At 42.0% G+C, this 27,011-nt stretch overlaps 2 protein-coding genes across 2 annotated transcripts; both read right to left on the bottom strand.

The window, feature by feature from the left end:
• Nucleotides 1-472: 472 nt before the first annotated feature.
• On the bottom strand, nucleotides 473-5,419 carry bco1 (beta-carotene oxygenase 1). The gene is made up of 11 exons (XM_076761638.1): nucleotides 5,356-5,419; nucleotides 5,150-5,278; nucleotides 4,799-4,928; nucleotides 4,471-4,618; nucleotides 4,030-4,180; nucleotides 3,553-3,773; nucleotides 3,138-3,392; nucleotides 2,937-3,042; nucleotides 2,714-2,808; nucleotides 1,221-1,332; nucleotides 473-961 (listed from the first exon to the last, which is right to left on the bottom strand). The coding sequence occupies exons 1-11, from the start codon at nucleotides 5,417-5,419 to the stop codon at nucleotides 807-809; spliced, it is 1,566 nt and encodes a 521-aa protein (XP_076617753.1). The 3' UTR covers nucleotides 473-806.
• A 3,664-nt stretch (nucleotides 5,420-9,083) lies between these two features.
• Nucleotides 9,084-25,082, bottom strand: LOC143339762 (TLC domain-containing protein 4-B-like). Its single transcript, XM_076761202.1, has 7 exons — nucleotides 24,703-25,082; nucleotides 21,441-21,610; nucleotides 19,308-19,397; nucleotides 18,671-18,729; nucleotides 17,980-18,074; nucleotides 12,878-12,951; nucleotides 9,084-12,542 (listed from the first exon to the last, which is right to left on the bottom strand). Exons 2-7 carry the CDS (start codon nucleotides 21,593-21,595, stop codon nucleotides 12,224-12,226), a joined length of 792 nt encoding a protein of 263 aa, XP_076617317.1. The 5' UTR covers nucleotides 21,596-21,610; nucleotides 24,703-25,082; the 3' UTR covers nucleotides 9,084-12,223.
• Between the last annotated feature and the right edge of the window lie 1,929 nt (nucleotides 25,083-27,011).

Consider the following 27,011-nt stretch of genomic DNA (forward strand, 5'->3'; position numbering starts at 1 on the left):
TTCATTGTATGTTGTTGCGAGTAAGTAGTACCCTAACCCTTGCCATTGCTGACCTCATTTGTGACATTCTAGTAATAAGTTATCATTTCATCATATAAATCATAATTATTTTTTTCAGAATTCAATAAAATTGATCATTCTTTAAGTGTGTTTCAATTATTGAAACAAACAGTGGGTATATAGGCCACTGTGATGTAATTGAAATTATAATTGCATGCCTCAGTGATGCAAGCGAATGGACTTTGCTTGTGAATTAATTTATCTCAGATTGCTTAGGAGGTTAAAGGTGATAAAAGGAAGTACATGCACAGGTGTGTTGCCAACAGATGATAAAATGCCTTGAAAGAGACGGTGTCCTAAAAACAATTGCTCGCAACCACACTTCCCAAAATCAGAGTATTGGAATCGTTCTTATTCTCTTGTCTGACCAAAGAATGGGAATACATAACACTTAAGCTTCGGATGTTTTATTTTATGAAAATGCGAAGCACAAATTCAATAATGGTCATAGCAGTATAATAGAATATGTGAATAATGGTAATTGCAGTACAATTGAATAATATGTGCTTCATAACAGTAATACAAATACAAGCTTACAATATTTTGACCCACTGAGAATCTATAAATCTGCATGTTTCTTAGTAAACATACCAGGAAAAATTTGTGTTGATACAATCACATCAGTTCTATGGAGATGAAGTAGCCCATGAAACCGTGCACATCCTCATCACGCTTTTGCCTGAAATGATCAAATAGATTCCTGTGCCACACAGTACAGTACTGTAGAGCTTACACATACACAGAGGCTAATTGCCCTGTGGGATAAAAAATCCATGCACGTCCTTGTGCAGCGCAGTGTTCACGTATGCTCGAGCTACTTCTTGGAATGTTCTGCCATCAAGAATCAGAATGAAACCAGACTGGCCTGGGTCAGAGTTCATGACTGATGACAAGACCACACCTGCAAATCGAAAGGAAGAGGTTATTATTGCTTATTGCATAGCAGAATGTCGAAAAACTAAGGAATCACATCAGATGACGGCAAGTTTTAAGATCTTCTTGTTCTTTTGTTCCTTTGTACAGTTAACATACAGTGTCATCGATTCAGATGTAATTACTGAGGGTTCTTATCTTTACAGCCTGGTATTCTTATCCATTTTTGCTCTGTAGTAGCATACGCTTGTCATACGTTGTGCATGCATGCCACACAGTATTCTCACCATCATCCTCTGACTCTCCATTAGGTCTGGGGATGAACACTGGCTCTGATGGACTGCAGTTGCCCTCACCCCAGTAAATCATTTCCTTGGTTTCTGTGTCAAACTTCGCAATCTAGAATAAGTGAATAGATTGGGGAAATGATTTTTATTCAACCTGTAGAAACAACTCATAACAAAGCATGAAAAACGAGCACTCTGAGTTCCTCATACTGTATCTGATAACACCCTCAGGAAGGTTGTGATCAGTATTATTTAAACACAAATGCTTAACCATAAAAAAAACATAAAAAAAAAATATCCACTTAAGACCAAAACATTTGCTCCCATTGATCTCATTCTTCTCCATTCACTTGCATCAACAGCGCCGAGCATGAAGAGCTTATCTAGTACACATTGTTTGCACATGCAGTACTTTGGCCCAATTGCAAGCCATATATGTGGTAATGAGCTATAAAATTGCAAAACAGACGGAGTACTGTCAGTGGACTGTGTATTTTCAGGAAGCAAGTCTTTCCCGATATATGGATCACTTGCGGGAAGAGACCAGAGCACCCAGAAAAAACCCAGAAGCCCACAAGGAGAACATGTAAACTCCAAACTTTGCTTAATCTTAATGCAAGCAGCAAATGTGACAGCGGTTCAGTGACATGTTTCTTGTTGTTGCAGCTGGGATGAAATGATTTTATATGCTGGCATATAGGAAAGACAATATTCTTAGTTTTTATAGTCCGGGGGGGAGGCTCAAAGTAAGGCAAAGGTGTCTGACGCAAATGTGCAAGGTCCCATCTTCCTGAAAGGAAGCTCTAGCAATGACTTTCATCTGCATAATGTTTGCCTTTCCTTTTGCTCATCCTGTCTTTTATTCCCTAGGTTTTACACTGTGTAAAACCCATATCCAAAATCCATTAAAATTCAGAAGAAAAGAAAAAGCTTGCGTCTGAGGATGGGATCCTTTGTCAAATGGGAATAAATAAAAATATCTAATTGTTTAAACCATTGTTTGTGCCTTCCTCTTTGCAGGCAATATAACTCTGGACCATGTGTATGCACTGAGACGCAAAGGAAGCTCTTTTCCGAAGTGCAAGAGCTTTCTTACTGAATACTTTGAAGCCTCACCAGGTTATGGCTTCTTTGCATTGTTTCGGGTACCTTGATGTATGTGTCAAGTGTACCCAGTGGAATGGACGTGTGGGTATCACAATGACAGGCAAGAGGCTGTTCATTGGGGCAATTTGTAATTCATAGTTCAACAAATTGTTCCTTCGGTTGCGTCAGCTGGTAATTCTCAGTTCTGCAATTTGCTTCCTACCTCTGTTAAAAACAATGCTGTCAGGAAGAATCTGTTTCCCAATAGTCCAGCATCAAAAATATCACTTCAAGAGTCTGCACGATTTGAGTCGGTCTTGGCAAATGACATTATGAAATAACAAAAACGGATGTTCCCAACAGTTCTGTTTCACAAAAGCCAGATGAAGAACAATAGGGAATGTTACCTGCTTTGACAGTGCGGACTCCTCCACACAGTTTGCGTAGACAAATCGGTGCTTCTTGCCATTGACGTCATAGTTAATTCTGGGTAATTCAAAACCTGATGGATTTAAAAGCAATGTATGTATGTGTATGAACAAATCAATTACTCTTAAAAAGACACAATGTAGGAAACACTACTTGACCAATGATTACTTGATGTGTCTATTTGAGTGGCTTTGGTTTTACCTTCACAGAGCACCTCTGCCTGGCACTTGAGTTTGCCTTCTTTCTCCTTCACAGCGCTGGCTGTCGTGTATTTGAGTTTCACCAGGTTCTCTCCGACTGGAGTGCCCTGCAAAAAACAATAGTCAAAAAGTCAAAATTAAGCATAAGAGGAACATCTCTAAATTTCAGGATGAAATCAATCCCTTTTTTCAAAAATCCCACCTTCTCTGGGTTGATGGGAAGTGCAAATCTTTTGTAGCTTGGTTTGGAATAGGCATCATCATGTTCCTTGTTCTCCTTCAGCTTGCTCAAGTAGAACATTTCATAAAGGCTGTTATCCTTGTAGGCGATAACGTCAAAGATCACGTGACCGTCATCCTCAAAGGCATTCACATGATGGTAGACAATCATTGTTCCAGTGCAGTACTTTGTCTCGACCTGCTTGCCCGTCTTTCTGTCTATCAGGTGAATCAGAGTCTGCCGAAGAAATAAGCATTTAGATAGACAGTACAGAGTCCATAACACTGGTTCATTCCCCCTGGTATCTACGTCATACTTAGCTCAGCAGGATGAATATGAAGGACAACACGTATGACATTGATAAAAAAAACAAAAAAAAACAGCAGTGACCCCTTACATTTTCCTCAGAGCAGAATTTCAGGCAGCTCGCCCAGTTGACCCCCCTCATGTACGCAGTGGCCATCCTGAGGATGTCCAGTTTGAGAGGCTGCTCGATGAAGATGAAGTAGTTTTCCGTCATGCCGAAGCTGTGGTAGTAGCTGGGTGTGAGCAGCGTGCGGCAGGGAACTGCGCAGATCACCTCCACGTTCTTCAATGCAGGGACATTCTTGCCTTTGTCTGTAGGTTTTAAGGCAAGAAGAGAAAAGGGTTAGGAGTTAAGGGGTTTAGGGTTAGTTGTCAGGATTAGGGGTAGGGTTAGGGGTTAGAGAGGGTTAGAAAGAAAAAAACAGCAAAGGAAAGGTAAAACAACAATAACAAAAGAGGACATAAGTGAATCAACAAGACATTTAAAATGGTGTCAAGTCTTGGTATTCCTATATAAATACAATAGTTCAGTTCCTTAGTAACAAAGGAGGTTTTGAGGTTTATATACCTTTCTCTGGCACAGCAGGAACTTTGAACAGCACGTATTTGGTCTTGCCCTTCTCTGCTATCGAAGTTCCAATGTTGTAGGTGTTGCCCTCTTTGTCATAGTGTGGATGGGACGAACACAAGTTCACCTGTAGGTACTTCATGTAGTCCACCTGTGTGACATAATTCAGCAGCTCATGAGCTCCGAAATCAACCCTTCATTTAGACGTGTGTTGTTCTGGCAATTTTGTGTTAAAAAGCACAACGTCGTTCTTTGTCTCTCTGGGAGTTTATTGTTACACCTGCAGACGGCTTTAAGATAACGAATGCTTACGACCGAGTGAAGAGAAGATGAAATCATTTGGTTCACGATTGAGGAACAGAGAAGGTAAATAATAAGCAATCACATTACAGTGTAAATGGGGAAGGATGGTGAGTAATCAAGATCAGCAGATGATGTCACCTTGTCCTGAGTTTCCAGAGTCACGGGATCAATCTTGCGGATGTAGTTGGTTTCAGAGGTGGCATAGTAGTCGTTTCCGTATTTAATGAAATTGCTGGCGCCGTTGTCAGTGAAGTCAGGCACAGTGTGGTTGAGAAAGGTTATTGCCCTGAGAGGAAGACATGTCAAGATATATATCTGAAAGGGAGGTATGTGCCATCCAACACATGCATTAGAAAACTGTTGGCTGCTTGTCTGTCATGTTGTTTATGCATTGTAAATGTTACAGATGGTAAACATAAACGAAAAGACAGTGATACAACAGTTTGAATAAAAGAAGCATGCTCACTTGACAATGAAGTTCTTGCTTGGGTCTGGGTACGCCATCGTCCCCATTTCAGACACGACTATCCTGTTTGCAGCCATGTTAGCTTTATAGGTGTCACTTCGAAGGAATCTGCTCCTGTGGGTCACTTCACCTGCAAAGCATTATTTGTAGTTGCATTTCATGTGTTCGTTTAGTGGCTGTGACACTGTAACACAACAAGCTATGCTATGCAGGAATTATGGCTCATTGTTTATAACTTTTAAAGTCACAGATCAGAAACTGGAAAGCAAAACCGGCTTTCGAAATGTTTGTTTCTTTTTTATTTCATCAGTTACACCTGAATGCCCTTTAAGTTAAAAATGCAAGGACAACCGTCTTTGAAGGTGAAGCTGTTCATGATGGCCATCCCGTCGAACCAGTGTTCGTAGCTGGTGTCCCCCACAGAGAAGATGCCCGGGCCATTACGCAGCAGCGTGCCTTGCAGCCAGCTGGGAATATTCCCTTCATGAGAAGCACAAAACCTTCAGCAATGTCATTCAGCCAATGCATGTGTTCAGTAGCGTGAAAAGTCAACCTACCTTTGACATCTGCTTTATAAGGCTCTGGTCTCTCCTCTGCGTTCTTGGAGAAGTTTGTGGCCATTTTTGCTGACAGAGTAGTGAAGAATACGCAGAGGCTTCTGAATAAATACTGCAAAGTACAGTGCAAACCACACCCTTTAAAGCTGTTGTCTATGTTGTGCGTGTGTGTGTGCGTGTGTGTGTGTGTGTGTGTAAGGGGGTGGAGTGAAAGGAGTTATCTCACTTTACAAAGGTATCTGCCCTCTGGTAAGACTTTATTGAATTCATGAAACCCAGTTCAGAGAAAACAATTAAGCCTTGAGCAAACTGAAGTCTTTCATTCCGCAGTAAAATGTTCCTTATCAGTGTTTTATTGTCATATCTGATGTTTTTGTATAAATATTACTGCAGCATTCTTGTGTATGCTGTATTAGACTGCTGTAGATGTTTTAAGATTCACCTCACCCGGGGCGGCTGTGGCTCAGGCAGTAGAGCGGTCGTCTGCCAATCAGGAGGTCCGTGGTTCGATCCCTGTGTGGAAGTATCCTTGGGCAAGATACTGAACCACAAAACTGCCCCTGATGCTGTGCCATCGGTGTATGAATTCACATGTATATATGTTTGGATTAAAGTGTCTGCCAAATGACTGTAATTGTAATTGAAACTCTTTCATATATTGTTTGGTAATCTACAGCCATGCATCATCTTCTATATGATCATCATATGTTTGTGGTATGGTGCAACCATCTGTCTCCAAAAGTCAGCTTTCCATGACCTCAGAAAAGCAGCCCATCTTTTGAATAAGTTTAAGTTTTATGTACTTATGTACAGTCTACGTTACTTGTTACTTGTACTTAGTTACCTGTTGCTTGTTTTTTTTTTTTTTTTTTTTTTGTTATCTATCTAAAAACATCAACAATGATTCCACCTTTTCACCCAGGTCTTCTTTAATAGGAGCCATTTTACAGAAAGTAGGTTCTTTTGTCTTTTCATTGAAACGTATCGTGCAGTTTGAGTGTTTACCTCGTAGGGCACCTTTGGTCTCTCTGACTGCATTGCAAAATCTGCACTGCACTTTTATTGGCCATCATGTGTAGTTTTTATTTCCTTAAATTGTCATTCAGTTCATTGAGTTGAATACTGCATGGATAGTAAGTAAGTAAGTAACATGTACAAAAAAAAACAGTTTTGTAACTGAGTCTGTAAAACCATTAGTGTGATAATCCAGCAGGGAGTTACAGCCTGAGTTCAGTAATCTCTTTTATCTGCTTTAGTGATCAAAGTTGCAATAATGCTTTATGGCCTTATATCAATTGAAAGCGTGTTGTCCTCATATTCCCTTTGTTCTTTATATCCTTCTTTATGACATATATGTGTTTTTATTTTTACCTCGAACTATTTTTCTTGGAAGGATGTGCAGTAGAAGTGACCTATAGACTGAGCAAGTAAGAACAGATTGAACTCCTGTCATGCAGGGCTACTATCTTCCCTGGTATAATCTAAACAGAGGCAATCATGCTGATTATCCAATTTTCTCCCCAAGGTCATTCAAATGCCCTCATACTTCAAACATTGACACAGATACCACCACGTGGCAGAATTCAAACCGTGACCCACTCAATTATCACATGATACAGGAGATGGGACATGAGCTATGCAGTAGCACCTTTGTTGAAGACTCGGTGGATCCCTGTTTGAGAAAAAAATGTTATCTCTTGACAGATGTTCAGTCTGAAAAGTTATTTGGTCCTAACTCTCACCAGGGGAAAATGTAACCCTCTTGGCAGAAAGTATTAGCATTAGTGGGAAATTAAAAACAACAACAACAACAACAACAACAACAACAACAACAACCAAAAAACATTAAAAAACAACAACAACAAAACACTAATATTTTAATTTAAAGTGTAAGAGGCTTGAATACTTACTCTTGGTGGGTGTGTGTGTGTGTGTGTGTGTGTGTGTGTGTGTGTGTGTGTGTGTGTGTGTGTGTGTGTGTTTGCAGAGCTAACCCTCTATAGTTACATAAGGAAACCTTATGCTCAATTCCCAAATACAGCAAGTGTCTTTTCTGTTAACAGTTGGGCACTTTGATCACTCTTTGGCCACCAACATTTAGGGACACTTCAGTTTTTATGGTTTGTTAATGTACACCAAAAAAGGAAAAAAAACAAAAAACAAAAAAAACCCCAGCATTAGAAAAGGGCAGATATCGGAAAAGAGGCCAGAGACACAGAAATTAAAGGACAACACCTCCCTCTAGTGGCTCATGTGAGACATTACCTGTTATGGTGACGAGGCGCGCGATAGAGACTGTCACAGTCATGACAAAATGTTCTTGGTTATATACACGTGGTTAATTAGGACAAAATATGAAGTTGCAGTTGATTACTGTCTCCACTGCAAGTGTGTTATGAAACCCGTTTCAAAAACTCGATGAGCTCTCTGCTGCATCGCTTCTTCTTCCAACATCACTCTGTAAGTGTTCCGGAACTGAGGAGACCAACTGCTGTCATTTTCAAAGTGGGATGTTCTGTCATTCTTACTTGATACACGATTTCAGCTGCTCAACAGTTCGGGGTCTCCTATGTCGTATTTTACGTTTCATAATGTGCCAACAAGGGTCAACAAGTCTGGACTGCAGGCAGGCCAGTTTTCTTTTACTATGGAGCCATGCTGTTGGAATACGTGCAGGTGTCTCACTGTCTTGCTGAAATAAGCAAGGCCTTCCCTTCACAAATGTACAGGTTACCCTTGTGCCATGTGCACTAATGCACCCTCATACCTCATAACAACCCGGATGGCCCCTCTCCTCTTTAGTCTGGACGACGCAGTGTCCAAAAAGAATTTCAAATGTTGACTACAGGACACTTGAGCTCACTTGAGACGGCTGCGTTTCTGGATCTGGTAATACACAGTTTCCTCTTTGCATGGCAGAGTTTCAGTTTTTATTTGTGGCTGCAGTGATGAACTGTGTTCACAGAAGATGTTTTTTGGAAGTTTTCCTGAGTCCATGCAGTGATGTCCACTACAGAATCATGCCTCATGTCATGTCTTTCAATGTGGTGCTGTCTGAGGGCCTGAACATCACAGCCATCCAGTATTGCTTGTAGTCTTTGTCCCTTTGTACAGAGCTTTCTTCAGATTCTCTGATCTCTCTTTTAATAAAATGTACTGCAAACAATAAAATCTCCAAATTCTTTGCAATTTTATGTTTTGAAAAAATCTTCTTAATTGTTTTACTATTTGCCAGCACAGTGTGTCTCAGAGTGGTGAACCCCTCCCCATGTTTACTTCAGAGAGACTCAGCCTCTCTGGGAGGCTCTTTTTATACCAATCATGTGACTCACCTGTTGGCAGTTAACCTAATTCATTGTGACATGTCCCACCAGGTGATTTCTTTTAGCATTTCACAACTTTTCCAGTCTTTTGTTGCCACTCTTCCAACTATTTGAGACCTGTCGCTGGCATCAAATTGAAAAACAATGACATTTCTCAGTTTCAGTATTTGATGTGCATTCAGCACAGCATTTGACTTCTTACACAGTGTGCCAATGTTTTTGGAAACAGGGTTGTATTCATTGACATAGAAAACACAATGATGTCTTCAAATAATGGCGTATCAAACCAATTAGACTTTTGTCGTAATGATCTTGATCATGTTCTTGGCGGCATCATGGAATCCATATTTAAGTCATTAGAGGCTCGTTAAACGAGCTACACAAGTCAGAATGATACACATCACGTCGGTTAATTTGGTATTTATTGTAAAGAACAAATGAAAATGTAAATGACAAATATTTTCTCTCCTCCAATACATTCATAGAATGTCACCAAACACTCCACCTACTTGCATCTCCCCAACATTCAGAACAGAAACACCAACACCTGTTTCACTAGCTGTCAGCAGCACCATGGTCTCTCCATTACCACAGCATCTGCTTTGCTTTATGCCTACATCTCTTGGATTAATAAATAAAAACAATGGTACGCACATAATGCAAGATGCTCATAGGATTAATGTTTATTTGCACTGCCCAGATTGTTATAAACTGTGCTGATTAGTATTCAAGTATTCCCTTACTGATTATTTCTGTGCTGGATATTATACTAAATATCTGCTTTATGATGTTCTCATTACATCATTATCATCATCTGTGGATTACATTATGTGGCACAGTACAAGAATAACGTTTAAGTAAACATTATATGTACATGTACTAAGAAAAAAGAAAACGAACAAAATTTGCTTGCAAATGTATATGCTATTTTGTTTACAGTGCAATCCCCATGCAATATCGCATGCAGTTATAGAGGGTGCATGAAGAAGAAGACCATATTGACCATGCATGACCTTGCCCACAGAGCCGCCCCTGATTCTACCAGAAGGGGCCCGCTGCCGCCATTTAATTCCAGTGAAATATTAACAAACACCATATCCTGACTCTTTTCTAAGATGTGAGATAGTGATATCCACACGTAATGTAGATGACATCCATCCATAATCAGTCCATCCTGTTCCAAACACACCGCCTGTGATGGATGGCGTGACTGAAAGAAGTCTTTTGCACCATTTCACCACGCCGAACTAGCCGTTGTGTGAACAGAACTGATCTGAGCCATCAAATCATGGTTGCAAGTTGGCACTGTTGTATGCAAATGCTGATGGATTTAAAAAGAAAAAAAAAAAGAAAAAAAAAGTCTGCACTAAGGAGTAGTAATGGCTTAAGCAGTGGCACAAATACATAGATCTCTGACATTTTAAAACCATGATAAAACAAAAGCACTAAAGCAACCAGCATTAACAAGCCTCTTGGTTTTTACATTTGAAACGGATCTATTACAAAGGCCAAAACAATCACGTTAGACAGGCATCATACATGGAAAACACACGCGTTGCAAGGAGTCGTAACAAAAGATTCACTGTGCAATCAGAAGTAGCTGTTAAAAAGGCAACAAAATCAAACGCTGAACATGGCAAGGCGGACTTTCGGAACTCGCCATCCCCGTTTCTTGCTTCACCAAACATCAGACAGAAGCTTTTGATGTACAGCTCAAAAGATACATTTACAATGAAAATTCAAGTACACGTTTCAGAAATCAGCGACGAATTACTTTTAATTTGACCCAATGACGCATTTGTCTGAAAGACCTCCGCACAGACCTGTGTTCAGTGTAAGATGATCGTGACTGCTCGTCAGTGGAACGATGCTTAAGAAAACAATCAGAACGTGAATCTCCAGATACTCGAGTCCACTGAAAGAAAACTACACAATCCTTGTATCCATCCGATGAATAAATAGGGCAGTGCACACTGTGTTTAACATCTGATCAGAAATCATATGTAATATGAGGCAGAAGCTATTTGTATCACAATGCTCTAAAACAATTACAAAAGATTTTTTGACACATACAGAACTATCACCATCTGAAACACTGACTATTGTCTTTGATTTCACAATAAAACTGCAGAAACAAATTCAAAATAATGTGCTCAAATCATGTACTGGATTGAAATTTGATGGCTAAAATCTCCAATTCCTTAAACACATATAGCAGCATGCAGCTTGTTTGGCAAATGTTGCCCAGGGTTTCCTTTAACAGTTTGTGCCTAAAAAGATATCACAAATAGGAAGTGTGGATATTCTAAAAACCTAAGGACCTGATGCTGGACTGGACAGTGACAGAATCCTATAAACATATCCCACCAAGCCTCTCAGTGCACTTGAACGCTCCACAGCAGCTGCTCTTTGACCGAACTCTGGGATTTATAGGTTTGCTTATGACGCTGATTCTGAATCAGCACCCCAGGTCAGTTTCACCCTTTCGCACAACAATACATCTTTGCCTATGTGAGACTTTTTCTAACCTGTGAAACATCAGTTTGTACACACATTAGAATACGGGGATTTAAAAAAGCTCTCGCGATCTGTTGCTTCAGTGTTTCTTGAAGGAAAGTTAAGTGTACAAACACAGGGATGACATTCAGTTTCCCTTTTAGCGTGTCTGTCCTCCTTTTCATAAAAAAAAAAACAGCTATCTTTCATTGTGTCTTTCAGAATTGCCTTGACACCAGCAAGGCAAAAGAAACAGATGACATACAGTGTACTGACAACACGGTTTAAACCATTCAAATGCATCCCAGACTCACAATATTGCAATAAACATCTTAAAAGGCTGGCTTTTTAAATGACAGTAGGTGAGTGATGAACTGATTTAGCTGTACTTACTCTTCTTTTGCACTTGATGCAATCCCATCTTGAGGCAGTCAAGTCCCTGCAAATCTAGCTCAAGACTTAAGGAGGAAAAAACAGACCCTTCTCCTCAACAGGCATCTGACAATGATTTTATGGCACTGACCATGAATGAGGAATTACTGAATGTTTTTGAAGTTCCCTCAAATCTTCGCTTCATCGTGAACATTTGACTCATATTTCATCACTTTTACTCTGGGACCCAGGCAACAGTAATAATAAGAATAATAATAATAACAATAAAAAACATTTGAAAGTCTTTTGTTGAGCACTAACTAAGTAAAGAATGGTAAACTTTTTGACAATTTGTGGTGGGGCTGACAGTTCGTTGTCCCAGGACGACCTCTTTTGTGTGGTGGTAAATTGTTCAAGAGAAAAATAATTGGCCATGCACACAGAGTATTGCTAAGAGGTCATTTCATGGCTTCGGGATGGCCACTTAAATGGTCCATCTGTACATCTCAGTGACCGGCCCGCTTTCCAAAGAAATTCCCTCATTACATTCGCTCCCGTGATATCACTTGTCCCAGGTGTGACAGGCAAGTGTCCACACTGCTGCTTGCCAATGCACTGAGAGTGACGTCGTTTTTTGTCCCTTGTGGCATTTCCTCACCACTGACACCCTGCTTCCCTTAATCCGTCTTCCCATTCTCCTGAGGTGTGCCAGTTTTGCTCTGGCGTGCCGACCGCAACACTTTGTAGCAGCCGCGAGCTATCTTATGCATCCACATAATGTTCATGACGTCCAAGCAGATACTGGAGCAGATCCAGGCTACACGGCCACCCCAGGGCACCAGGTAGAAGGCTTCAGTGCCGTAGACCGCATACATGCGACTGTAGTAGACTGGCATGACGGCAATGCGGACCATGAAAAAGACTACAGCCATGGCAACGCCATTCGCCATGTTGGGCCGGGAGGACTTAGGATAACCTAGTACCTCGAAGAACCAGCTGAAACACAACACATAGTTAAGAAACAGAGTATAGCAGGAAAAGATGTAAATATGAAACATATAACAGTTGTGGGACTGTTCTCTAAGGTATGTCTGACTTCAACTTAATCCAGATAAAAGGTTTAAAGAGGATTTGGACAACCCTCAAATAATCTCAAAGAACCAGCTGAAGACAAGGAGAACATGCAACAAGCAGCAGATTACCCCCATGTCATTAAAATTCCTCACGATTTGTACACATTCTGACATATAATCTCCAGAAATGCTGTCAACAGAGCTCCGACCCTGATTTAAAAGAGCCAAATCCCAGGTCATTCATAAGCAGGTACGTACCGCTGGTTCACACATGGTGTAGAAAACTCAGCAAGCAGCCGGAAGTTAGCAAAATAAGGCAACATTCCTTGGCCCTGGAAGAACAAGGTGAGAAGAGGAAGAGCACGAAACATGAAAGGGACAAAAGCAAGACACCAAATCATTTACATCAGCTGGCATGAAGCTGATGTACCACCTGGTCCTGAGAGTAACAAGGTGACTTGGGTTATGTTGTTACAATACCAACATTTACCAAGTTTGATACAATACTAGAATAAAGACTTATACTTTTACTGCTACTACTGCTCAATACCACTGCAAGAAGAAAGAAAAAAAAATGTCCCCGGCACACAACATACCAACACATTTGTAATATTGTTAATAATATCTTTTTTATAGCTTCAGTACCTTCGATACTGTTGGATGTACAATTAACAGAGACGAAATGGTTGGTATATGCCTATAATTCCTAGGCCTCTTGGGACATAACCATATGATTTTTCATATTTTAAGAAATGCTTTTACAGTATTACTCAGGTCTAAAATTAGATGAGGTCCTCACCAAATATAGACCTATTTGGCAGATCTAACAAAAGAGCCTTCTCCTTCAGGGCACACAATTATTCCTTCAAGTTTTGCGGGCCAAAATTAGCCCGGTCTTTAATTTGACTTCCTAATGATTCATTCTCTTGATTTATTGTGAGCAGAGACTCGTCCTCACCATGACAGAGCATAAAGAAGTGGTGATGTGCACATGGAGCACATTAACTGCCTCAGAACTTTTGATTACTTGTGTTGGCAAAACAGAAGATTTTAATCCAAGCAATTTGTTCACAGTCGAGGCCTGTTGACACGTTTGTCTTCAAATCAAAAGGTTAATTCCCTCAGGGGCATGAATGTCCTGAGTATTGCTTGAGTATGGCACCATTATCAAAAAGAGAAATGACTCGTCCTTTCAGATAGTATTGTTAAAAAAAAACAAAAAACAATATTGGTCACCAAAATCTTTAGGATTCATCCTTTGGAGACCATGAATATCCAAAGAAAACCAAATGAAAATCAAGATTTTGATTTTTGAGATACCTCGTTACGGAATAAAGCGACAGTACACTTTCACAAAAATATGGCCTGGTAGTTTTGGCAAAAGCATCAGTCAGACCAACACTGAACTGGCTTCTAGTGAGACAACAAATGTTTTTTCTTTCTATAGTATAAGTTGTCTAAATATCACAGTACATCAGATCATCTAGATCTATACAGATCATCTACTCCTTAAAAAACCCCAAGACACAAGAGGGAACACCCAAAAGTGGCAACACAAAAAGAAACATTTTTGCATTTATTAATATAATAATCACCTCACTCAAGTATTAAGGCAATAATCACAAATGCATCCTGACAGCAAACTATATGCCAACTATTGCTAGCTCACATATGTCTTTTCACCCAGAGAGCAGAGAACCACGCTGCAAAGACCGCACAGCAAGGCGAATCCTCTGAGTAACGCCTCAACGTTAAAGAGGTACTGAGCAAATATCAACATGGCACAGGCTTATACATACTGTACAACCACACATACATTCAGCCAGCCACCATTATATAAGGAGCAATCAGAAGCCATGCAGAATAAAGAGCAGTGTCGTTTAGATCAGGGCCTGAATTCCATGTTGTCTTAGGTATCAGATCATCTTCAGCAGGTTTTACCCACCTTGTGCCTGGACTGAACAATTCCCGATGAAGCCAACAATATGTGTGGTAATACCTGGTCACAATTTCCAGCTGCTGCTAAATATAGTGAAGATGATCTTCAAACCAAGATGTTTTCAGGACACCCCATCTTAAACACTGACCTACCTTTCTAAATCAGCTGTAACCTTTGAACATCAAGCACTCAAGACCAAAGCGATGCTGTTAAAATTGTGCCATGGGCCAAATAAACTGGAATTAAATGTTCCCTGAAAAAAGTGCATTATAGAAATCGAGTGCTGTGATTTTTACCTAAGTCAAACTCGAAGACGAACATCAAAACCACAGCATTCAATTTCACTACAAGACGTGCAAAGAACATATAACTCGAGGTTATTTGGCCTGTGGCCTGACATGTACAGCACGTAAAAGAAGACTTACCGTCAGGGCTGAAACAAGAACTGGTCACTGAAACATACTTACTATATGATACAAACAGGGCATTTCAGTTTTTGTACCATATGATGTAAACTTTCCACCTAGCATGAGCATGCTAGTACCTCTAGGAACTGGTAAGTCCATACTGTGACTGGGCATCATATCTGCTCAGTGCAACACAACAGCAATAGCAGCAGACAAGACAGGAATAAAGAAGTCCCCATCTAGATCAAGACCTGCTCTGGGTTTCTCAATGACACAACAACACTTTTGGTAGTTTTTGCATGAACGGGGATGACACAACCCGACTTGATGTTGGCAGTTTTTGCATGTAGGGTTTGAAGAGGGGCGAGTTATGTTAAAAGTCAGCGGAGGACACAGAGACGGACAGACAGATATTAGAAGAAAAAAAATGAAAAGATGCCACCACAATTGGAAGCAAATAAGAAGCAACACTTACAACACTGAGAAGAAAGCATGCATCTAATATTTACACATCACGCTTCCATCTTTTTGATTAAGCTACACTTGACTGTTAAAACACACACAAAGACACATTATGGTGCTATTAGAAAGAAAAACATAAAATGACTTCTGAACAAGACATTAGTGACTAATCAATAATCAAAACATACCAACAAGCTCATGACATTAAGATGCTTTGTATTTTCTTTAAATCCAGGTTTCTCCAAATCTAACTAAACTGAATTCTTAATTTGGCTGCGAGCCTCAGGGTTGAATATTGAGTAGGCAGAATTCATCGTGTATTTGACATGAATACGTCCACATATACACACTCAACACATTAACTAATAAAGACACTTTGACAACATATGACAAATTTGACTTGGTACAGAACTAAATAAAATGAAAATGACATCAAGGGTTCGCCAATTTGTTTTTAACCGCAAAAGGTAACACGGCTAAGGTAACGTGGCTTTTTTTTCCCCCTTCCACAGTTAACTAATGCGGAGCAATCATTCTGTTCTCCCGCATGAATTTCAGATCTAGTCTGAGGAAACCGTCATGAGTGTCCAGTAACAGTATGGCCTACTTCATCTCATTTACATAATAGTTTTGGATACAGGTGCTTGCTCTGGTTTGTCTACATGAAAGGCTGGATTTACAGTCAGTTATTGAATTTAGATGCGACACCGCTTTACTCTTACTATTATTGCTCGGGCACAGAAATGTGGAAAAGTAATATTCCTCATTCACAATGCAGTGAAGACAGACAAGAAAATTAAATCTGATGTGTCACATTAAAGAAAAAAAGAAATCTGTAAATCCAGCCGGTGACTGGGATGTGGATCGGGGTAAGATGTAAATCTGGACTGAAGGGTTTACTCTAAACAGGTGGTTGAAACAAAACGTCCATAGTGCTTTACCGCTTTTTTAACCAACATCATGTAATCATTTGCCAATGGCAATTGAAAACCAAAAGAACAGTACTAAGCAATGTAAAGCACATTTTTTTAAATCCAAGAGCAGTTTAAGTATGGGCACCCAGAGGCAGAGCAATGCACACTGTACGTCCTTTTGCATTTCTTCTATGTAGAAAAATACAGAACAAGTACTGCAGGGGAACAAACTGAATTCCCTGTAAGTTTGCTTAACTAAAATAAAATGGGTGTAAAGGAAAAGACTGACTTTTAAGAGCATTAACAACAGCAGTTCTGTATTAGTTTCAAACACCTGACAGAGTACATTCAACATGGTGTTAGAAAAAGGCCCTGACTATCTGCTGATGCACTTGGGGTCATGTGGTTGACATTTTTTTGGTGTGGCTTTGTCACTTTTCCCTCATCAGGGAGTCTCAGGAGGAGTGTAAGGGAGAGAAAGAGGAGGCAGAACTAGGCTCTGGCACAAAAACAGACAGGTGGGAGGTACTGTAGATAGGCAGGTAAGTAATTAAGGAGGTTAAATACTGTTTGTTGGCATGCACAGTAACAAGAGAGGAAGCCCTGTCTTTGTAGAACGATTCAGAACTGCCAGCATGCACACAGTGGTTACAGTTAGGCATTCAGCTGCGCTAAGCTCAGAAAAGTTCAGCTTATGTCAGATTCACACAACATTTAAGGGGGGGGGGTCAGTAAAACGAACAGAAAGCACAGAAACTGTAAGGGCAAGGTGAGGGGGGGGGGATCTTCAGCCAGTACCATCATTGAGCATTCCATGCAAAAAATACCATAGTCATTCATTTCCGTCATAATTATCCGCGGATCCTGGCGACCTAGAGGGTTTCAGATTGAACCAAGAGTGAACAGCACTGCCCATGAATGCCGAGCACACTGAGCTATCTGCGTGTCTACATAAGAGCCGACTGTGTGCTAGCAGTGCAGCAATAACCAATGAGTCAGTAATTAGCACTTCAGATGAGTTGTGAAATTATCATCAGGCTATTGCCAATACCCGCTGATGATTTCCCATAAATGACACAGAATGGCGCCAATACAGCCTTCACCAAACAGCTGAGCTGGTGTATAACGAGGGTTAGTCGGTATTGTTCTTTGGTTTAAGGGCTTTAAAAGTGCAGCTCTAACAACCGCTACACCCGAGTGAAACGACTTGACACCTACAATTATCAGTGCAGGTAATCCAATCCTCTTAACACCATCTAAACTTGCATTTCTAAAAAGCTAAAAAAAAAAAAATAACCATGTGTTAATAATGGCAAAACTGAGCAGGCAAACAAGGACACCTGCTGGAACATACCATCTCTCATGGACAGTAGCTGATACTGTAACCTCTGTCAGAGGTGGACTGTAAACATCCATACAGTCTCTTCCTCTGGCGTGTTTGCAGTGACCACACTGGCCTTGACTTGTGCATATTTAACTAACCTACATGAGCTGCATGGCTGCCATGTCATGGACACTGACTGAATGGTGGCTAAATCAGTTAAAAACACCCAACCTGACAGGACACGGCTGTTCACCCTTGGTTGTCTCCTTCCCATCTTGCCTGCACGTTCTGCTATTGGACAATAGGGCACTCACCAGTACATAGTAGTAAGCATACAACGCTGCCAGATGGTGAACTACAAAAAACTTGTCGCCTATCGCCTTCCAATAGTAAAATATTAGCAGCAGATCTGGAAAACAAACAGGGGGAAACAGAGATAACGCATTATTGGTGCAATCAAAACATTTCAAGTACAGACAATTGATAAAGGGCAGTAGGGCCAAGGTTCATTCATATCCTCAGGAGATGTAATTCATATCCATTCATCTGCCTCTATTCTTAAACCCCTCGATGCAGTCTGAACAACTGAGGATGGCTTTAGAGCGCAGCAGTGTTTGCAATATGAGACAGTTGGGTGGCAGATGTTAGCAGTCAGGCTCTGAAAGACCGTGCAAATGGATCAACCTGCAGAAACAAGCTGATCCCTGTTTATCAATTTACATCTCTTTTGATGAACAAAGCAGTGTAAACTCAGGTCTTTTATTTGACTCTTTCTTGTGAAATCTTGTGAAGTATTGTATTTTAGTTTCATTGCTTTATATGCAAGGGTAATTTTTAGATGTATTTTATATATGTTGTTATCAGGGGATCAGTGGAGAAGAGATGGCCTTAAAGTACAGGTTGATGAACCATCAAGCTTTATCACATCTTCTGATCAATTACGTGCATGTTGTCTTGGTTTCACTTTGACTACCAGCACCACTGCGAACGGGATGTTTCTCTTACCGGATATGAGGTAGCCTGTTGTGATGGCAACATTAGTCTTCACCAGTGTAGGGTCTCCCCTGTTGGAAGAAACAAACACACAAAAGTAGTATCAACAAGGAAACTGAGGTAGACAGAACCTAGATAGGTCAAAGCCTACAGGGGGTTTCCCACTCCCATCAAGCAGAGGTGGACATCGTCACTTTAGAATCTAACTAACAGCTAAATTTGCCAGATTTTGTCTCAACACTAAGCCCCACCCTCTCGTTCCTCTTGCTCCTGTCAAGCTTTCCGTTCCAGCACATATGCAGTTTACTTTGATAACAGGAAGATCTACAGCTCAAAAGGCCTGCTGGTTTCTCGTGTCTGGCCGATTTAGATCAGATGAAACGACAACTGGGGTGAGCAGATTTTACCACCTCATAACCCTGGCCGTATGCTAACATTACCTCTTGGCCTTGGATGTAATACTAAGTTACTCCGGTAGGTGAGCTGGCCACGCTAATGTTTAAAGGTAACCTTAAAGCAGACAAACAAAGAGCTTAATCCATTCTTTACACTTGTGCGCTCATGTTTTTGGTTTTGCAAAGGGTAAAAAAAACTCTTTATATAGCTAGAATCTCTCTTACTAGAACCCCATGCACTGCCGAACTCTCACCAGACTGGGTCTTCATTGACGGCATCATCAAACAACAAGATGTGGAGACAGAAGATTCCCACCAACAGTGCATGAAAAGTCGACACCGTCCTGGAATGAAAACCGAAACAAACATGATCTTTTCCTGTCCGACGAGGGCAGATACGGACACGTGACAGATTTCCTGTTAGATAAGCACGCTAAAGGCGAGCATTTCTCTTTGTTCTTGAAAAGTGCCTCGGAGCTGCTCTCTGGTTTAGAGGGCTGGATTTTTAGCACTCGCCGTGAATCAGCTGATTGCCTGTCAGGCCTGCACACAGATTCAGACCAATTAGACTAAGAGATTAAACACTGCTGAAGGGTCAGGCAGAGCGGCACACAGTCCCAGTCAGTCATTAAGGCAGCGAGACAGTCAGTCAGTCAGACAGACAGAAAGACAGCCACACTGACTGTTACACTGCTTAAATACAATCTGTAAAGTCATGCGCCTCAACAGGGATCCCCATAGCCTGGACCCATCCCCACCAATCGTTAATTTTCATTTGCTCATAAACCACATGACCATTTCAATTTCACTAGTGCTCTCATGAGCAATAAGAGAAAATGAAAATGAATGATTAATGCAAGTTGGACCAGGCCGGATCCCTCGGAACACTCTTCCCCGCCGGACACGTAGCGGCCTTCAATCTACAGCGGAGCGTTGGCTTAAAGATCACAGCAGCCTGTCTGTCTCTCTCTAGACTCAAGCACACTCCATCTTTCCATTCTGATCTAGTTGTTCCCGTATCTGCAGTGTTCCCATAACAAGTTCGCAGATGCCAGCAGCTGACACTTCGTCTGATCAAACGGCCTCGTCATCAGTATGAACACCGCGGCCCTGAAGCACTCCGACTTTCCTGTTCATTCTGACTGACGGACTGTGGAGACAAAACAGTTCTGTTGATGAAATGAGACAAGGATGATCCGACTGTCAGAGGACGGTATCAGTGTATTTAACATTTGAGGCACTTCATTAAATTGTTGCTTTAATTTGACGGATGTGGCACCGCTGCTAAATACGAGCCCACAGTGGAGGCAGACACAACAACTGTGGCCATGACCAGTCAAAGCTGGAACAGGAGGAGTCTATCCCCGCTAAAAACTATGGCAAAAATGTTAAGGATGACAACTTTAAACTGGGGATTTGTTTCACACCAGTGTGACTGCTTGTGCTGCTGATGCCAGCAATGAAATTTGTCAGTAAAATGTTACCTCACCCAAGAGGAATGATGGCAACAAGCGGGAAAACATGGTTGTATAAGACAACTTAAGAATATTAGGGAATGTTTCACATGAAAAATTCATGGATTCAGGATTTTTGTGTTTACAATCTGTAAAAACTAAGCAAGATCTTACTACATCAGTCAGAAATAAGCACAACCCTGATTCGAAAAAAGTTGGGATGCTGTAAAACATGAATAAAGCAAAACTTGCTAATTCTTTTTTGACATAGTGTCATGATTGGGTATGAAAGGGGGATCCTGGAAAGGCTCAGGTGCTCACAAGCGAGGATGAAGCGAGGTTCACCGCTTTGACTGTATGAATGACAAGTTGGTGTCTGACTTCCTGGGCCGATCTTAAAAAGTATGAAGTATCAATACGTGCACTGAAACAGGTCACTGTGGTTTCAGCACACACGGCTTCTAAAACCACACAGATGCACACTTTCTTTCTCAGGAAGCTCTACAACTGAAATGCTCCTCGACTGTATCCGTTCACCACTGTGTGAACATGACTGCATAAAGTTAAAAAACAGTTCATCTGCATTCTGTTTTTACTCATGTTTCATACAGCGTCCTGATGTTTTTGGAATCGGGGTTGTATTTGTTACATGTTAAACGGACAAAAGGCATCAGCGAAAAACAAAAAAAAGGCCATAAAACAAAACAAAACAAAACAAAACACCCGTCCTCTGAGCTTCCAACATGCTGCCGGCACCTTGAAGCTGTGGCACGTAGAGCAAACATCGCAAAAAATATACAGTGCATCCTACCAGTGAGTCAGATACTAGCGTCCCAGGAAATATGTGGGTTGCCTGTCAGAGTGTATCTCTGGACCCAGCTAAAGCATGTAGATATTCAGGCTCATCGAGATCATGAGTTCATGTCAGGTCACCTTGAGTTCCACTCCACCTTCTGCTTGTCACTGAGGCTGAGGAAGCCGGGGCTGATGCGCATGGACATCCAGGGGCTGACTTTGTGGAAGAGCCACTGGAAGGTGAGGAAACTGGTCACCGAGATGGTGAGGATAAGCTGGCTGAATGGGTCCATGGCCACCCAACCCCACTGTGGGAGTATGGAGAGAAAAGTGGGGTAAAGGTTAGACGGGAACAGTTGGCCATGCTCTGTTTCTGCAAACAAAAAAACCCTCCAACAAAATTCAGCGGGTGTTACAGACTGTGTTAGACTCTCTGCACAAAAATACTTATTGCTGAATATGAATGGAAGTATCTGTTTGTTATTTTCATGAAAAACACATTACATACATGTAGAATCTGCATTTACAAGCTGCTTCAGCCGATCACATGAGCGTGGACTTGGGAGGTGTGATTTAATCACATAGCTTCGCAACTGCACACTCTCCAATTGTGAACATGTGGACCAACACAAGGACTCCATATTCCTTTGGTGTCACTCGAGACCTTCAGGTCAGCCGAACCAAAGCAGCTGCTGCGTTTGGTATCTGGTGACCCCTGACAACACGAACAATCCGTCAGAAAAAAAACAAAAAACAAAAACCACACACCTGCCGTTCGGGGCCCAGTCAATTTTTAACTCGGCTGCTGTAGGAGAGCTGCCGCTGCCCTCAACCAGGAAAGGTGGATTAATCCTCATGTATGGTGGGAAATGACCAACTATCACCGATGTTTACAGTAGTAGTAGCGTTCAACTCAGCATTCTGCTACAACCTGGCTGGCGAGCTGGCTGAGAAATGTGGCAAGTTGAGTTTTTGGCAATGACGAGTTAATGTATGACTTCCTGCGTCGGCGTTACAGAGGAGGCGTGGCTCTTCAGAGAGGACTTAAGTACCAAGTATCTGTATGTGAAACCAGTTACTGTGGTTTCAGGACAAACAGCTTCTAAAACCACAAACACATACACACGCCTTCTTTCTCGGGAAGCTCTTCTACAACAAAAATGCTCATCTGCTAAAGCTGACGATCAAAAGAGATAAGAGGGTGCTTTTTAACGCACCATGGACTTTGCTTAAAATGCATACACACACAGCAGTGACCTGTCCGACCTGGTTACCATGTCCATTGACAAGTCCCATGCAGGTTAAGGTCTGATCATTTCCAAATGCCAGGACACGTGAATATAACAACAGTTGTGGAACGCAGACGGGTGCTTTTTTTTTCAAACATTGACAGGAGTAACTTTTGATACGAGCGCTCAAGTGGAAATCACAATGTCAACATTAAATTGATCACACAGCTCTAATGCAGGCTAACATTCTATTTTCTATTTTAGGGGGGGTTGTGGGAGACTGCTTTGCTGTGCGAGCATCCCCGGTGGCACAGCTCAGCCATGTGTTGGAAAATGAAAGTGGAGCATGGGACCATGATATACAGAGTGATCAGCATGGGGTGGGTCAATAAACTCCGTTCCATACCTATGCATAATTTAAGTCCAAATCTAGGCCTTGGAGTAACCTGGTGTGCAGCAGAACTCTGCACTGTGGCTTAAAGCCACCCGTTTGTCACAGCTATGTTGGGATAAAAAGTGAGGCTATAAGATAAAACAGATTCAAAGTCAGCAGCTGTGCATGCACATTGGCTTGGAGCCAGTAAACATATGTCAGTGACAGAGGTCCAGTGCAGCCACTGTAAGTCCAGACCACTGAGTGTTGCACTGAGCTATTTGCATATTGTCTTATACGCAAATATTTGACTCTTGCTAAGCGGCCGAGCCAGTTAACTTTTAAAAAAAACAATCCATTACTAACATCTCTAAGCACAGGCACACAAAACTCGCATCTCACTCCCTGGGGCTCTGGCCTTGCTGATTTTCTACCTGCCTTTGTTCCTGCGTTAAGCCAGAAGAATGCCTGAGGACAAACAGCAAACTTCACCGAAGCGCTGTAGCCAAGAAAAAGTCACCAGGGAAAGAAAAGCCAATCCCACAGAGTCCTCTCCTTGTGCCTGCCTGCGGGCCTAATGCATTAGTGGGCAGTGAGCACCAGTACTTTAATGTGCTGTGCTGCAAGGCACGAAGACTTTTTTGTTATGAGAGGGACACTTAAAGAGTCCATACATTTCTGGGTACTTAAGCAAGACATCCTTTGGCCACTCTCACAAAGTGCAGCGAAGGGTTGTTTTCGGTACACACATGCATGTTTGTATCCTGGATGAGCCATGTAGGACCCTGCCGCCAAGGACAAATGGTTACCGAGGTCAACTTAAGGATAAAGAAACAGCTGAAGCACCAAGGAGAGCAAAGCCACGAGCGCGTGGGGTGTTTCTTTTGAAGATGCATGAATGTTAAACCCCTCACAATAAACTGACTCTGCTGCTGCTCATTGAGCCGTGAGAGTTCAAGCGAAAGCTAAATATGAGACAGTGATTATGAGAGTGGGGGAAACCACGGAATGGCAGAAGACAGCAACCTGCTCACACTCTCTAAGCTGCGAGAGGCTGCATTTTTTCTGCCCTCATTCTGCGCTGTGATTAATAAAAGGTGGCTGAAACTTTAATCTCCAATCAAGCCTCATGCAATGCATCATCACAGCCAATTATTCCCCCCCACCCCCTGCAGCCATGAGACATAAAAGCAGATGTGCTACAAGTTCCAAGGTGGAAAGTTTTGAGGAATTAACCCAAAACTCACACCAAGAGACCCACGCTGATATATCAGCGCTTCCACTACCCAGATTGAGAGTGGCATGTTCAGGCCCGCCTCCAAACCAGGCCTGGTCTCAATTTTCTGGGAAGTGGTGTCTGTTTCCACCGTGCAGGGCTGCAGCGAGTTTCTTCCTGGAAGGTTGTTATTGCTTCATGTGTTCCTATAACGACCGAGGCTGAAATGCGCTTGCGTAAAACGAGTTTTTTTTTAACCCCCTTTAAACAGCGAGGAAACGAAAGCCCCTCGAAAATAAGTCTTACGTGCATCGCCGGATCGCATTAAAGAGATGCCGTCCAGCATCGATGACTCTAAGCAAACATGTTATCATAGAGGATCGCCTTCAAAGCGAGGAATAGTGTATATAACAGCCCACACAAGGCCGATCCACGCCGCATTGCTTGGCCAGCTGCTGTGCCTGTGAAATGTGTTGATGGTGGGGGGGGGGGGTAAATAACACTGGCCTGCTCGTGTTTGTGTGTACCAGCCGCGCACACGATCGGAAACCCGAGCAAACACGAGATCTGAGATGGACTCACCTTATGACTTTCATTAAGATGACTTGCGCCTCACTCTCTCAGCTGGCTACGTTTTCCGGGGGGTCGCTCGCAGAGCCGCGTTCGTTGAGTCGGAGCCATGTCGAGGCATTTTTTTTTTTTGATAAACAAGACGAAGCCCGCCTCTCGCTCCACACGCACACGCACACGCTAACAAGTCGCGGGGGATGCGGCGGGGCTGGAGCTCCGTGCCTGCGCCAGCTTTGCGGCGTTTAGCGAGGATCCCGTCCAGCACGAAGCGTGCATAATTGTAGGGGTGCAGATCACGCAGCTCGACGCTCGATTACAGAGATGATGGAGGGTTGGGGGGGTGGTTGTTGGTGTGTGTGGTAACTCTCTCTCTCTCTCTCTCTCTCTCTCTCTCTCTCTCTCTCTCTCATAGGGCTCAAATTACAGCTGAATTCTTAAAGACACACACACACACACACACACACACACACACACACACACACACACACACACACACACACTACCACAGTGGTCTGCCCAAGAACACTCACTGTGTCTATTTATAGCCGAGGCTTGTTGAGCTGATCCCAGGGTAAAATCAGACAAGATAGCCAAGTAAAGCAAGCCGCTGCCGCTGGTCTTAATATCTGTTTTGAATCCGTACCTTTGTATTCATACTCATTTGGCCACACGCGATGTGTGTAACACACGTTTGTGCAAAGGGTACAAAGCTGAATGGCCTGATCATGAGTGGCCCAGATGCACAAGATTATTGGGCGACTGTGTAAGACCTGGTGACTAAGCATCAGAAGCTGTAAACATGCTCTGCACGCTTTCATTGGGTTGCAATCCAGTGAGAGGCCACACTCACAGCCCACCCACTCAACAAACGGAAAACAAAAGAGATCAGAGTGGAAGGAGATAACACACAAAAAGGGAGTATAAGAAAACACGCAACAGCAGCTCCTCGTCTCTTACTGAGCCGCTGATGTTCGGGCCCCCTGCCCACCCTGACGTAGAATCCACCCATACACATCACCAGAGGGCGAGTGACAGATTGAATGACCAGTGGCTGCAATATAAAATTACATCTCCCATGAACTGAATGAGCAGGGCCAGTGTATTTCCAGCACAGAGATGAGGCCAGGCCTAAATCATTAGGAGCTGATTGGCTAATGGTTTAAAGCGTCATATTCAGAAAAAAACATGCCATCAGGCCCTTGTTATTAGCCTCTGTCACACAATCAACAGAGCACTCCCAAATGAAAACAGATACTGTGAGTAAAATAAGAACATTAGATTTATTTTAAACCTCATGAGGCTGACACCCAAGCAACAAGTTTTTGGATGAGATTTGGGGAATAAAAAAACTTGTTAATTGCATATTTACCTTAAACTAAAAACACTTTATTGCTCAATTTTCCAAAATGAGACGTCGGGGTTGGTGGCTAAATTTCAAAATAAAAGCATACTACATACAGGGCCACACAGAAGAAAAACATACATTTTGCTACCATCTAGGAACTTCAGACTGACAGACCAAAACCCATAGTTTCAAAATCACATGATATATAAAGGACCTCATCATCATATAGACATAAGTACAGGTGTGTGTACATTTCTATCCCTTCATTGTGCAGTAGTGCCACTGACTGACCTATGTACTTGCTGCCTGTATTGGGGAAAATCTGATCTCCTCTGAGACCTAGGGCGCCTAGGTGTGTCCAAGCAGTAAACCTATGGAGATAAAGCAAATTTCTCAGTGACTAATCTGCATGAGGTCAGTCATAAACTCAGTTATGCAAGCGTGGCAGGTGTAAGGGTTATTATATTATTTGCTGGTTGCCAACTGAGGTTGCCGCTTGATAGTACCGACTTCTGCCACAGGGCGGTGCTAAATCTCCATATTACTCACTAACTGGCTGGACAGTATGCTACTCATTTTAAAATAATATTACTATTATCACTCATAGAGAAAATGTGCATTTTTTCCCGTTTTTCGGCAACTGATTTCCATATTATTGTGGTGAATTTTGACACAAGTAAAAAATATTTTGAACTTTTGTGACCTCAGGAAATTGAGTCATCTGGTGTGAGAGATGTTACACATTTGACACACTAGTTAAAATTTAACAGCCACCTAATGTGGACACACCTGAGGTTAGTGGCTTTAGCGCATGTAACAGAATGTTTTATTCAACAAACAACATTGCCATTTTTCTAAATCTCCCATGTCGTTCATGTGATTAGCAACTATTACTTTGTTGTTGGCAACAAGTCCTGCACTTGTGACATTGGGCTCTCACAGAAAGAGACTTCTCCAAACATGAACATTGTAAAGA

This window comes from Chaetodon auriga, chromosome 21, assembly GCF_051107435.1.
Source record: "Chaetodon auriga isolate fChaAug3 chromosome 21, fChaAug3.hap1, whole genome shotgun sequence".
NCBI lineage: Eukaryota > Metazoa > Chordata > Actinopteri > Chaetodontiformes > Chaetodontidae > Chaetodon > Chaetodon auriga.

Bases quoted from the DNA above. Each gene is read 5' to 3' on its own strand.
- LOC143339762 (XM_076761202.1), bottom strand. From the start codon at position 21,595: ATGGACCCATTCAGCCAGCTTATCCTCACCATCTCGGTGACCAGTTTC. The intron at 18,075-18,670 runs GTAAGAGAAACA...TTTGTTTTCCAG, and splicing joins AACAGGCTACCTCATATCCG to ATCTGCTGCTAATATTTTAC. The intron at 12,543-12,877 runs GTACGTACCTGC...GTTGTGTTTCAG, and splicing joins ACACCATGTGTGAACCAGCG to CTGGTTCTTCGAGGTACTAG.
- bco1 (XM_076761638.1), bottom strand. From the start codon at position 5,419: ATGGCCACAAACTTCTCCAAGAACGCAGAGGAGAGACCAGAGCCTTAT. The intron at 4,929-5,149 runs GTTGTCCTTGCA...AATGCTTTGCAG, and splicing joins CAGCTTCACCTTCAAAGACG to GTGAAGTGACCCACAGGAGC. The intron at 4,619-4,798 runs GTGAGCATGCTT...TCTTCCTCTCAG, and splicing joins AGCAAGAACTTCATTGTCAA to GGCAATAACCTTTCTCAACC.